At 46.0% G+C, this 13,192-nt stretch overlaps 1 protein-coding gene across 8 annotated transcripts in view; it reads left to right on the top strand.

The window, feature by feature from the left end:
• The first annotated feature begins 8,724 nt into the window (after positions 1-8,724).
• NBEA (neurobeachin) overlaps positions 8,725-13,192 on the top strand; it is a 581,951-nt gene continuing 577,483 nt past the window's right edge. For 5 of the 8 annotated variants that reach the window (XM_060234693.1, XM_060234692.1, XM_060234689.1 and 2 more), the window contains exon 1: positions 8,726-9,313. In XM_060234693.1, the coding sequence (XP_060090676.1) occupies positions 8,975-9,313 (339 nt within the window). In that variant the 5' untranslated portion in view covers positions 8,726-8,974. Of the gene's footprint in view, positions 9,314-13,192 lie in introns of all 8 variants that reach the window. The other 3 variants (XM_060234688.1, XM_060234690.1, XM_060234694.1) reach the window with 3 other exon arrangements.

Genomic DNA, 13,192 nt, shown 5'->3' with positions numbered 1-13,192 from the left:
CAAGATGACTCAATTGCCCATATCCCTTTTAGTTGCCCCCATTATATGTCACTTTGTAACCAATATATCACTCCCTGGACTGACTGTCTACAGAACATTTCAGAACAACATAAACTAAAGATCTTACTTTAGGCAATATGAAAAAAGCACATGTGATTTAACCATATTTATCTATGCAGTAACAAATTACTTATAAAATACTCTGATGTACAGCTTGTGGGCTGTTAAGTTACAGGGAAAGGAATTATCATGGTAGACTTTATAGTGAGAGGAGAGTTGTTATTAGGCTATTATCCAACAAAAACTGAGTAAATTACTCATATGAATGAAGGAGCTTCTGGAGGCTGAGGATAGAGACCATTAATCAATGTGTTTTTAGAGCATTCCAGCAGGTGGGTTATTCCTGTGTGAGAGTGTCCAAGAAAAATTCTTGTAGTTCAGAAGTTCCTACATTGATATCCAATAAGATTATTTATCTAGGCCTCTGGAAGCTAAGTCCAAGGGTCTTTTAGAGTGTACATATATAGGGGGTCCTTGTTAGGGAGCAGCCTTATTTACAACAGAAGCAAGTTCATTCAGTGGCAAAAAATGCTTTCTACTTTCTTCATGTATGCTGGAAGATGGCTTCTTATCCTGACTTGGCCAGGCTGGCTACATGGATCCATCCCATGGCGACCTTGATACTAGTCTACTGCAATGCACTCTGCATGGGTCTACCCCTGAATTCAACTAAGAAATTCCAATTGATACAGAATGCCACAGTTTTGTTACCATCAAAACCTAGGTGCGGTGTGCATATCGCACCAATTGTGTAGTCACTCTACCAATCAGTTACTGGATACCGATCAGTTACTGGATTCAGTTCAAGATACTGCTTATCACCTACAAAATGCTTTATATCCTTGGAGACACATACCTGCAGGGCCACCTCTCATGTTACAGTGCTGTGGCAACTTTGCTTATCTGGACTAAGCATTCTGAGGGTGCCAGCATGTAAAGACTGTCAGTCGCAAGGGACATGTATATATTTTCTGTTGTGGCTTGCACCTTGTAGAATGTTCTATCCAAGCAAGCCAGGAAGGCACTTCTATAATTCCACAATTTATGCAAAACTTACGCTTACCAGGCTACTTTTGAGTGGTTGAGAGGGAGACACAGTGCCCTGGTGAAGCTCCTGACAACTGCCTGATGCATCTGTGGCTGACCAATATGTGGTAGGGGCTAGGTAAGCCAACTGATGGACCCACAAGAAGCTGCTGATGAAATAGTGGCTCCTTAAAGGACTGCTGTCCAAACCTTTCAAAATGCAAACATTTCCAGCTGTCACCAGAAATAGGAAGGGTGGATGAAAGAACCAATGTACCCCACCCAAGCCTCTCATGAGGAGCAGTTCTTTCAGCTAGGCAAGCAGCCCTTCCTAGGCCAGTGCACAGCCTTTGGCTGAAGATGGTCTAATGCTGCCTGCCCTGCATGGTTGAAGACTTGGAACAGGCAGACCCACTTGCAGAGGTATGGCCATGCCAAGGCAAGTCAGCTAGTGAGTGGAACCTAGAAAGCCAGGCTAGCAAAGATTTGGGCAGAGGGGGCTGGCCACCATGGAGGTGAGTCTGGAGGAAGGTGCAGATGGGAAAGGCATAAACCTACCCGAGCTGAATAGATACAGACCCATTACAATAACTCTGCAGCTCCCCACCCCCTCCAGTTATATGTTTGATACATTCTAACTTTGTAATCTAGTACTGCTGTGTTGATGTCTTACATTGTCTGATTTCATTATTGTCATCTCTGTTGTCTCCCTTGCAAGGAAAGACAACTAAAAACTTATGCCATTTTTGTAGCATTTATTTGCCCATACACAGATGGAGTGCAGGTGAAGGGACAGAGGCACGACACTCCTACAGGTTAACAGCTCCAGTACCCCACCTCAGATACCTGGAAAAGGAATCCTGCACCTGCCAGGTGCTTCAGGTCTCTCCTCAGCAATGGCTGTCTCCTTTGATTTCTTCTTCAGTCTCAAACGTTACATTCTTCTCCCACAGACAGCCCTCCTATATCATTCATCTAGGCAGGAAGTCCACCTGCTTCAAACCTGATCGGTACTTGGCTAGAGTCATCATGGTCCATTAAGGAAACTTGGCTAGAGTCCGTAATGGTCATCAATATTCCTTTTGTCATGTGAGACAGATTGATTACAAGTTTGTTATAATATTAATAACTTTTCTCTAAATGTGAGATGAGTGTTCTATACTGGACTGGGGCAGTCAGGGCCAGCTTTATAAAGAAAGTAATAAATTAGAGGAGTACAAAGGAAGAAAACTGTCAAACTTTTTATTTTTTGTGGTGTTTGCGGGAACCAGTTGGATTTTCCATCTCAAGCATCAAAATGTCTTGCATCATCTCCAGGTACAGAAGGTATACTTGATGCCCAGTGTTCCCTATATTTTTCTCATTTTGTTTAAGCTAGAATATTTACAGTGTAATCCTAAGAACATGTTCCTGAGAGTAAGCCCTCATGAATCGATATGAGCAGGATTCTGATAGAACCATATAGGATGGCACTGTTATTTGTTTATAAATCTTTTGGCAGTTGAAAAAGTTGCCCTCCATTAATCTTTCCCATTTCCCTAACATCTGTCTACTGCTGTAATATTTAACTGAACAATTGGTTAGATTAACTGATTAAATTGTTTAGTTAACTAAAAAGATCTTCCTGATTAATTGGGCAGATATTTTTTTAAAAAAATTCATCTAATTTGTAATGGTGCTTTCTTGCTGTACGTGTACACATAATCTAAAAATGTTTTTCCTTTCAGATTATTGTTTATTCATATGCACATTTTATTAAAACAAATATACTTAACCAGATACATTTTTTAAAAAAAATATATCAGTTGACAGTTCTGTGACATCCTAAAAAACAATCTAATATTGGCCAACATGGATAGAAATTGACTTAATAGCTAGAAGAGGAAATATGTTTATCTCCCTCTATACCTTGAATGCAGTCCTTTATTTCTTGTTATATAAGTGAATTATTACTATTCATATCTTATTTATTTATTTATTATTTTCATTTATATCCCGCCCTCTCCGCAAGCGGACTCAGGGCGGCTTACAACATTATAAAACAATTAATCCAATAAAACATATAAAACCATAATTTACATATCAACTTTAAAACCATTCTATAGCGCTATTTCAATCCAGTATAGGCGGTATTGACTTCTTAACTATGATCTGACCCACTGGTGTCCGGTGGCAGCCCTTTTTCAGTTAGACCACAAAAGCCTGTTTAAACAGTTCGGTCTTACAGGCCCTGCGGAACGCAGATAAATCCCACAGGGCCCTTATAGATTCTGGGAGGGTGTTTTGAAGTTCTGGCGCTGCCACCGAAAAAGCCCTGGATCTCGTTACACATAGCCTGGCTTCTCTTGGGCCAGGGGCGGACAACAGATTTTTTGTCCCTGATCGCAGTGCTCTCTGGGGGATATATGGGGAAAGGCGGTCCCGTAGATAGGCAGGTCCCTGACCATAGAGGGCTTTAAAGGTTAATACCAACACCTTGAAGCGAACTCGGAATACAACAGGCAACCAGTGCAGCTCTCTCAGCATTGGCTGAATGTGCTCCCGTCGCAGCAGCCCCATTAGCAGCCGTGCCGCAGCGTTCTGCACTAGCTGTAGTCTCCGGGTTAGCGTCAAGGGTAGCCCCATGTAGAGAGCATTACAGTGATCTATTCTTGAGGTGACCGTAGCATGGATTACTGTCGCTAAGTCGTTGCGCTCCAGGTAAGGGGCCAGCTGCCGCGCTTGCCGAAGATGAAAAAAGGCAGATCTAACAGTGGCTACCTGAGCCTCCATTGTAAGGGAGGACTCAAGGAGCACGCCTAAGCTCTTGACCTTAGGGACCGGTATCAATGGTACCCTGTCAAGGGCCGGCAGCTGGATCTCTCTCCCCAGACCACCCCGACCCAGGTAGAGAATCTCCGTCTTCGTCGGATTCAATTTCAGCCGACTCAGTCTGAGCCAAGATGCCACGGCTTGTAACGCCAGGTCTAGATTTTCCAGGGTACAGTCAGACTGGCTACCCATCAATAGATAGAGCTGGGTGTCATCCGCATATTGATGGCAACCCAGTCCGTACCTCCTGACAATCTGGGCAAGGGGGCGCATATAGATATTAAATAGCATCGGGGATAGGACCACTCCCTGCGGCACCCCACAGCTAAGAGAGTGTCTCTGGGATGCTTCCTCCCCTATCACCACCCTTTGTCCCCGATCTTGGAGAAAGGAGGTCAGCCATTGTAAGGCCAATCCCTGAATCCCCACATCGGCAAGGCGGCTAGTCAGTAGCTGATGGTCAACCGTGTCAAAAGCGGCTGACAGATCTAATAACAGCAGCACTGCGGAACCGCCATGGTCCAGATGTCGCATAAGGTCATCTATGAGGGCGACCAGAACTGTCTCCATCCCATGACCTGGCCGAAAGCCGGACTGGAATGGATCCAGTGCGGAAGTGTCCTCCAGGAATCCTTGCAGCTGAATCGCTACCGCCCGCTCTATGACCTTGCCCAGAAAGGGAAGGTTTGACACCGGCCGATAGTTCGCCAATATGGCCGGGTCTGCTGATGGTTTTTTTAAGAGGGGATGGACCACTGCCTCTTTAAGAGGTGTGGGAAAGATCCCTTCAATCAGGGACCTGTTGATAATGTCCTGTAGTGGTTCATGCAGCCACGTTTGGCTAGCCTTTATAAGCCAAGACGGGCACGGATCTAACCTACAGGTCGTAGGGCGCACAGCCGCAAGGATCCTGTCGACTTCCTCCAGACTGAGTGGGCCGAAGGAGTCCAGAATTGAACCAGAAGACGTGCTCGGTGCCCCAAGTTCATCTACTGTATTAATTATAGCGGGTAGGTCGTGTCGGAGCGACGAGACCTTATCTGCGAAAAAGCTCATAAAAGCCTCACAGCCTATTTCCAATTCTCTATTATTTTGTTTGCCCTGCGGCAATTCTGTTAATGACCGAATTATACTAAACAATTGTGCTGGGCGCGAGGTCGCAGATGCGATTGTGGATGCAAAGTAATCCTTCTTTGCAATCCGAATAGCCATCTCATAGGTCCTCATAAATGACCTATATGATGTTCTCGTAGCTTCGTCACGAGCGTAGCGCCATTGTCTCTCTAGTCGTCTTAATCGTCGCTTCATTGATCGCAGCTCCGGGGTATACCACAGAGCGGATCGTGATCGAGGATGAAGAGGACGTCGGGGAGCGATTTCGTCGATGGCCTCGGAGAGCCGGTTATTCCAGGTCTTCACTAGCTCATCCAACGAGTCGCCGGTGGGCCAAGGATCCCGTATAGCCGTTTGAAGCCGCAACGGGTCCATCTGACTACGCGGGCGAGCCCAAATCTGCTCACCGCCTAAATGGGACAGGGGTGGCATGTCCACATGAGCCTTCAGGGCCTGGTGGTCAGACCATGGCACTGCCTCGGCAGATATCTGATCCACTACTACTCTCGCCGCAAAGATCAGGTCTAGTGTGTGTCTGGCCTGATGCGTGGGCGCTGTTACATATTGGGAAAGTCCTAGTGCTGCCATGGAAAGCACCAGGTCCGTCGCACGAGTGGAAGCTGCGTCCTCAGCATGGACATTGAAGTCACCCAGGACTATAAGTCGAGGGTGCTCCAATGCCCAGCCTGCTACAGCCTCCATCAGGGACGGCAGGGCACTGGCCGGTGCGTTAGGCGGACAGTACACCAGCCAGATTGCCAAACTCTCCCCAATGTCCCACACCAGGCCCACACACTCCACGCCCTTGATCTCTGGCGGCGGAAGTATCCTGAAGGAGCAATCCTCCCGTATGAAAAAAGCCACCCCTCCCCCCCGCCCGCTGGTCCGGGCCCGGTGAAGGACGGAGAAACCAGGCGGGGCCACTTGGGAGAGAGCAACTGTCTCCCCCTCCCGCACCCAGGTCTCCGTCACACAAGGATAGGAAAAAGCAAATTATATGCATGGGGCACTGTAACGAAGGTAAAATTTGCCAGCCATTCCTTACACATATGGGTCCAGTCACCTTGATATAAGGAGCATGAGATATTGAAGAGGAAGTATGTCATTCTTCTATCCTGAATGTCTACGAAACATAATAATCTTGGATGTGGCAATTGCTGTCCTAGCTAAGGTAAGGTACAGTGTGCTGCCAAGTCACAACTGACATGGCAAATCCAACTCATAGGGCAGGAGTGTCAAACTCATTTGTTATGAGGGCCAAATCTGATATAAATGAGACCTTGTCAGGCTGAGCCATGTCAGGTTGGGCCAGGTCATTTGTGTATCTATTTATGATTAGGTAGCAGAGATACAAACTTTATAAAGGACCCAGACAAACACAGAGATTTTTTTTAAAAAAGGTAAAACATCCTTAAAATATTAGCACTTGGTTTTAAAAGTGCTTTCTTTGTATTTCTCCCATGGGGCCCAGGGAACTGAGCAAAGGAAGCTCTGGCTCTTTCCTTCCTTCCCCAGGGGTCCAGGAGGGGGAGTTGCCTCAGCCAATAGAAAGAAGAGAAGCTTGACTCAGTAGCTCTGCTGTGCCTGGCAAAGCATGCTCTCCCTCCCCAAGGTAGGAGCCACAGCCAATTGAGGAAATTCAGGTTTTGCTCTGTAGCTCCTGAGCTATTAAGCAAACCTGGCTGGCAAAGCAAGTTGTGATGCAGAAGGAAGCAAGAGAAAGGAAGAAGGAAGCAGATGACAGCCAGTTACTTGGGGGGGGGGGTCTGATAGGAGCCCTCCGGGGCCTGATTTGGTCCCTGGGCCGCATGTTTGACACCCGTCATAGGGTTTTCAGGGCAAGAGATGAGCAGAGGTGATTTGCCATTGCCTCTCTCTGCATAGTGGCCCATCTTCCTTGGTGGTCTCCCATCCATATACTGATCCTGCTTAGCTTTTGAGCTCTGATGAGCTAGACTAGTCTAGGCTATTAGGGCTACTGTCCTACCTGGGGGGAGATTAACCTGTTTCTCACCATTGGGGGGTGGGGTCCTGAATTTTTTGAATGCTCATGAAATGTGCTGGGGGAAGATGTTTGTACTATAAAACTGCATATTTATTGTATGAGGGAAACAAAGGTCCATTATCTCAGACCAAAAAGTCTTTCAGTTGCCGTCAGTAAATATGATGTTCTGTTCAGGGTAGTAAAAACTGAAAGGATGACAGAAGTAATTCACTCTTATAGGAAAAAGCAAAACAATGCATTTGGAAACACTCTACAGGTTGCAAAACATGGCCTCTCTTTGTAATATCTTTCCACACCAGCTTGGATAGTACAATAACTGTCAAGGATATACAGTCCACCCTCATCTAAATAAGTGATATAAAAAAACTGGAATAAATTTTGTTAGTATTTAAGGTACTGCTGGACTTTTGTATTACTTTGTTGCTAAAGTCTAACAAGGCTGCCCATTTGGATTTAGTGATCCAGTTACTTGGTAATAAAAGCTTGGAAGTTGAAGAGGAGTTGACTCGCTCTCCTGCACTAAGCAGTACCAATAGCTGCTTGTGATGTTCATAGTATCCTGTTGAGCAGAGCAGCATAGAGGGGGTCCTTTGTACTGAAAGTACTTCCACCCCAGGATACTGGTCCAGGATACTATGTTTATAAAAATGTTTATGAAATGCACTAAAGAAAACACTTTGAATCTCCAGGGTCAAAACAGCAACAACGACATAAGCACTGCACAGGGAAAGCAAATGAACAGAAAAGCTCATTGTGTCCTGCCTTCAGGTGATCGGATGAATGGATGGATTGGGATGTGTGTGTTTGTATTTCTCATTTTAGGGTTGCCAGATTAATATCCGTAGGCAACCAGGGCACTGGGAGCGGTGCTGCTCTTTTCTCGTAAAGAGCGACGGTCTTTTGAAAACCTCGTGTTCTTCGCAATGAACCTCAGATATTGTGCAAGACGATGCAAAGCCTGTAAAGCGAGAAGCGACAAGGATAGCAGATGTCCCCGGTGGTCTGACTGAACAGCGGAAGCCCGCGCTTTCGACAGGCAGCTGGATCCCCTCACACGGCGATTTAACTCTCCCTCAGGCAGGCCGCGGGTGGTGCTGGAGGGAGGGGCGCAGCCACCTGCTTTCTCTCGCCGCCGCCGGCTTTGCATAGGGGGCCCATCAAAGCGGCTCCGACGCGGCCCAGGTCTTCTCGCGCTGCCGTTGCTGTGTCAACGGCGGAGGCTGGGATAGAATCCTCGCCGGCGCGCGCGCGGGGAAAGGGGAGGTGGGGGAGGCCGCGCGTTGTATAATCTCTCTCACACCCGCAGCAGCCCTGTTTCCTCGTCTCCTCCCGCCAAAAAAAGAACACAAAAGCGGGCTGCTGAGCGAGGCGGCTTCTACACCTCGCCGCTCTTCCTGATGGACGCGAGCGAAGGCAGCGAGCGGAAGGGCGAGGGGTGGAGGAATAAGGGGGCTACGACGAGGCTGCTGAGGGAGCCGAGCCACTCCCCCACGGGCTCCGCAGCGCAGGCGCCCTAGCGGCTACCGCAGGCAGGGGGCGGCAACATGGCGGAGTGAGCGGCGGCGGCGGCAGCGGCAACGGCGCCTGTTCTGGCTCCACAACAACAGCGGGAGCTGCAGGGACCGGCTTCCCGGCTTCCACCGCCGGCCGGCCTGCCTCTCCGACTACTTGGCCGGCCGCCTGGTCCGGCGCTTGAGGGGGGGCAGGCGAGAGGCTGCTTCGGCTAACGGGGCAGCGGCGCCCATAATAATCCCTCATTATAGAGCCGAGGGCGGGGGGAGCGGCGCCCGGGACGGTCCTTCGGAGGCGGCGGCGGCGGCGGTGGTTGGGGTCCGCTCTCTGCGGCCACGCCGGCCGCTGCTGCGGTTTTGCAGCTGCGGTGGATGCGCAGCTCCTCGGCCAGGGCGGAGTGCGGCGGCGGCGGCAGGTACTGTTGGCAGCAGCGGCAGCCGGGGATAGATGGCGAGCGAGAAGCCGGTGTCAGGGCCGGAGCCGCAGCCCGCGGGGCTCATCGCTGTCGGGGCCAGCAGCAGTGGCGGCGGCGGAGTCGGCAGCTCCGGGGGAGCCACAGCAGCGGCAGCAGGAGGAGGTGGAGGTAGCGGCGGCGGCGGTTCGTCGGCGGCGGCCGTGATGGGGGAGCTGAGGGCGTCGAGCTCCGGGTCTGTGGTGCTGCCCGCCGGGATGATTAATCCGTCGGTGCCCATCCGCAACATCCGCATGAAATTCGCGGTCTTGATCGGACTCATCCAAGTCGGGGAGGTCAGCAACCGGGACATCGTGGAGACCGTGTTGAACCTGGTAAGGGGAGCCACAGCTTTGCCTTGCCCCACCTGCCGAGGCGCTGCACAGAGCTCTTAGGGATTGGCTGCCTTTCCCCTGTGGTAGAAAAAGTGGGTCTCGGAGGCATCCCATCCACTGCCTCTTATCTCTCTGTGGTGGTCTCTAACGACTCTTGTGCCCTCTAACTGCTCTGTCATCCTGTTCCCCTCCTTCCCGTGGTCGCTATTGCCTCCCCCCCCCCCTCTCCTTCTCAGCATTGAAACTTAAGGGAGAGCTTTCTTGAACTACTTTGTTGTTTGCTGGCATCTCCATCACCTTCTGCTGATCTTTGGAGGGACTCCCTATAGCCAACTGTGCCCTCTCTGTCCTCCTTAACATACTTGTTCTCTATTCATGGGACCACCTCCTCCTTTCAGCTGACAGATTTCCTAGAGCCACCTACTGACCCTTCCAGAAGCCCAAGGCAGCTAAATCCTTTGCTTCCGGAAGTGATACCTTTTTACTTCAATGTGAATCCATGGTTGCTTCTCTTCCATCTACCTTTCATTGCAAGGACAGAGTTCTTCACTTTTATGTCTTGTGCCCAGAACAACTTCAGTTTTTACCAGTACTGACGCAATCTGATCTGTGGGTTCTGTTTAGTTTTCTTTCCCTCAGTAACCTGCTATATGAAAAATTCCCTTCTTTTATTCGACCATGCAGTTTTGCTCTTTGTTTCTTTAAAAATCGCTATCTGCAAAAGTGGATTTATTCTTGTAGCCAATTCTCAAGTTCAGGTGCTCATAGATAGCTTTATAATCTTTTGACTGTAGTCTGCTCCCAAGCTGCGGGATTTGATAGTACATCTACTTTTAATTGTATAAGATTAAAGAACAGCCCCAGATGGCGTCTTTCCTTTGTGGCTGAAATGTGTGAATGATTTAACCCTATTACCTTTCAGCTGGTTGAGCTTGACATTTTGAAGAGAGATTTTGTATCTTCTAATCTGTTCATAGTGGTGGATTATTATTACTTTGTTGCACTGGGTGGCTTAATTGATATAGTTTGAAATACACTTCTTGCCCATTCTCTGTTGTCAAGTGGTGCTGATTAACCCCCCTCCCATTGAATATATAGAAGAAGCAACATTTCATGTTACCTGATGTTTCTCTGTAGTCACGTAATAGTGTGAAGTAGGTTCTGCAGAACTTTATGATGGTGCTTTAGCACTATCTATACCAGAGGCTGGAAGTATATAGAAGTGTAGTGAGAGGAATAAATAGGTCCTAGAAATGAATCACTTCCAATTATGAGCAATTTGGTACCTCTCCTCAATGCAAGATCTGCTGGGGGAAGCTTAAATGAATGAATGGGAATATCCCATTTTGGGTATAAAGCAAGTAGCAGATCTGCTACTGTATGGCAGATAAAATGCTTTGATAGCAAGAAGTTTTAAGTTAATATGCTACTAATTTTGTTGCAAAAGCAGGCACAGAAAAAGAAGTATGCTGGTTAGTTTGGAATTATGCACCTTCTTGATGTTTAGTAAATATTCACATTTGACGAGTCTGACAGAATGGCAGAATAACTGCTGCATGCAGGAAGGAAGGCTGTTTAATATTTATAGCTTTATGGATGAACAAGAGTTAAAGCTCTAATGGCTTGAGGGGTCTGAGACAAAGATGATAAACTGTTGGCAGTTACTCAGCACTTATACCCATTGTTGTCATTTTCAAAAATATTTATATAAAAGGATAGTTGTTGCTGTGATGTTACCATGACTTTTATTTCAAAGAGACAGTGGAATAGGTCAATGCATAACAATTAATTAAGCAGCTTCAAGCTTTAAAGGGAAAGTGCTTATTCCATTTCCAGGACAGTTTTTGTCCTCTTCTGTAGTTTTGGTAATTAAAGTAATTAAACCTCTGGGAACTTGTAGGTATATCAGGAAATACTACTTTTCATAAGTGTGACACTAGTTTGTGCATATGTGTTTTCTGTCGTTGTTTATAGATATGTGGAATGCACTTCACATTTAGTTAGAGGAATGTTACTGTTGAAATGCACATGCTTTTTGAATTAAGTGGCATATGTTGGATATGTTTCCAGAAAAGAAAGGGAGAGGTGTTTAGAAAGTGCTGTAGTAGCAGTGAAATCTTGTACTGTCATTACTGAGCCACATGTGAAATAATATAGGAAAGAACATTAAGAAAAGATTGCGTAGTTTTCCCTTCGATACAAATAACCTGCTGAAAACTTGCTTGTTAAAAAAAAGTACCAAACTGAAAGCTGAAAACCAATTCTAGTTTTGAAAATGACAAAAGCAACATTTAAACAGTGTAACTACTACAAGAGGTCACTTGCTGCTGTTATTGTTTTTATATTTGTATAAGGGAAAGGAGGAAGCTTGACGATTGGAAAGACTTCAGTGTCAAACAGAATAGATTGCCAACAGTTGTAATATGAATGGATAATAACTGAAATGGTATCCTAAACTTCTGTTTTTTGGATTATTAGAAGGTATAGGCTTGGATACAGCTGGAATTGGCACTTTCCAATGATACCCTCTTCCTGTTGCATACTCCCCCTCTGTCATTCATCAGGATCTCCTATCCCCTAGAACTGCATTTAGTGGGGATCAGTGTGCTTCAGTTGGAGGGAGGAGGCGGCAGAAAAAGTTCTTTCTACTGATGGAAAATTTTGTGTGGCCTCCCTATAAGTACTTTTGAAATGTTTTTTTGTTGGAAAATCTGAAGTTATCTTATCAGCTCAAATTCTGACTTTTTTATTTTTATGGAAAAATAGCTCATAATGTGGGCTAGAAACATCATCAGAATTTGGAAGTTTAGGTTATAATCTGTTTCATTTTAATGACAGAAAATCCAGAGTTTAAAAGCACAAAAGTTCCTACCTCATGAAACATTTGTAAGTTTGTATTGTAAATTTGTACAAACAGGTGGGCTTAGAACAGCAGCGTAAATTTTAGTTGATTTTCATGTTGCAAGCCCAAAATATACACTTCAGTGTGTTTACTGCTATATACTTGAACCATTTTTGAGGACTTACTCAAAGAAAGATGCTAATCTGTGAGATGGTGAAGAGTTGAAACCAGTGGAGACTGATTAAATACCTGAATATGTCATGCTCTATTTATGATTGAGCATAAGTAGGGGTTTTTTGCCATTGTCAAAGTATTTATGATTTAATTCATATTTAAACTAGGGTGCATAGAATTATGTATTCTGAATAATATCCCATTTTAAATATGATTGCATTTGAGAATATTACATATGCTTTTTGACATTTCAAATTGTATACCTTTTGACCCAAGTTTAGAAAACAAAGTTTTCTGTACAGAAAATTTTGTAACAGCTATTGACACCCTGGAGCTGTATGTTCACAAGTTTTGATGAAACTGGACAGCGGTAGAACAGTGTTAAATTTAGGTAATTACAGAGTATTGGTGATTAAACTTTTCCTTTCTGTTTGGGAAATCTTTCAAAAAGGCTAATGCTTTAGAGGGATTGGACCCATTCGAGTGGCACTGGCATTTGCAGGGCATGTTTACAGAACCAACCTAAAAGTTAGAAAAGCAGCTTGGTGTAGTGGCCAAGAATGTCTTCTATCAGTTGCTTGTGGTTCACCCACTCTCATTGTTCTTAGACTCAGTTGGTCTGAGCCATGCTATTCTAGACTTGTGACTGGACTACTGTAATGAACTTTACATTTGGCTACCATTCAGAATGCAGCAGCCTTCTGGGACAAGCTGATAGTAACATATCTGCTTATCTTAAAACAGCTACAGTGGGTGCCAGTTTATTTATGAGTCCAATTCAAGGTGCTGGTTATGACCTTTAAAGCTCTTCACAGCTTAGGATCCACATGTCTCCTCCCATGTATCCTCGTGTGCCAGCTAAA

This window comes from Heteronotia binoei, chromosome 3, assembly GCF_032191835.1.
Source record: "Heteronotia binoei isolate CCM8104 ecotype False Entrance Well chromosome 3, APGP_CSIRO_Hbin_v1, whole genome shotgun sequence".
Classification (NCBI taxonomy): domain Eukaryota; kingdom Metazoa; phylum Chordata; class Lepidosauria; order Squamata; family Gekkonidae; genus Heteronotia; species Heteronotia binoei.
The sequence above is the reverse complement of the archived record's forward strand: the minus strand, read 5'-3'. Positions and strand labels throughout refer to the sequence as shown.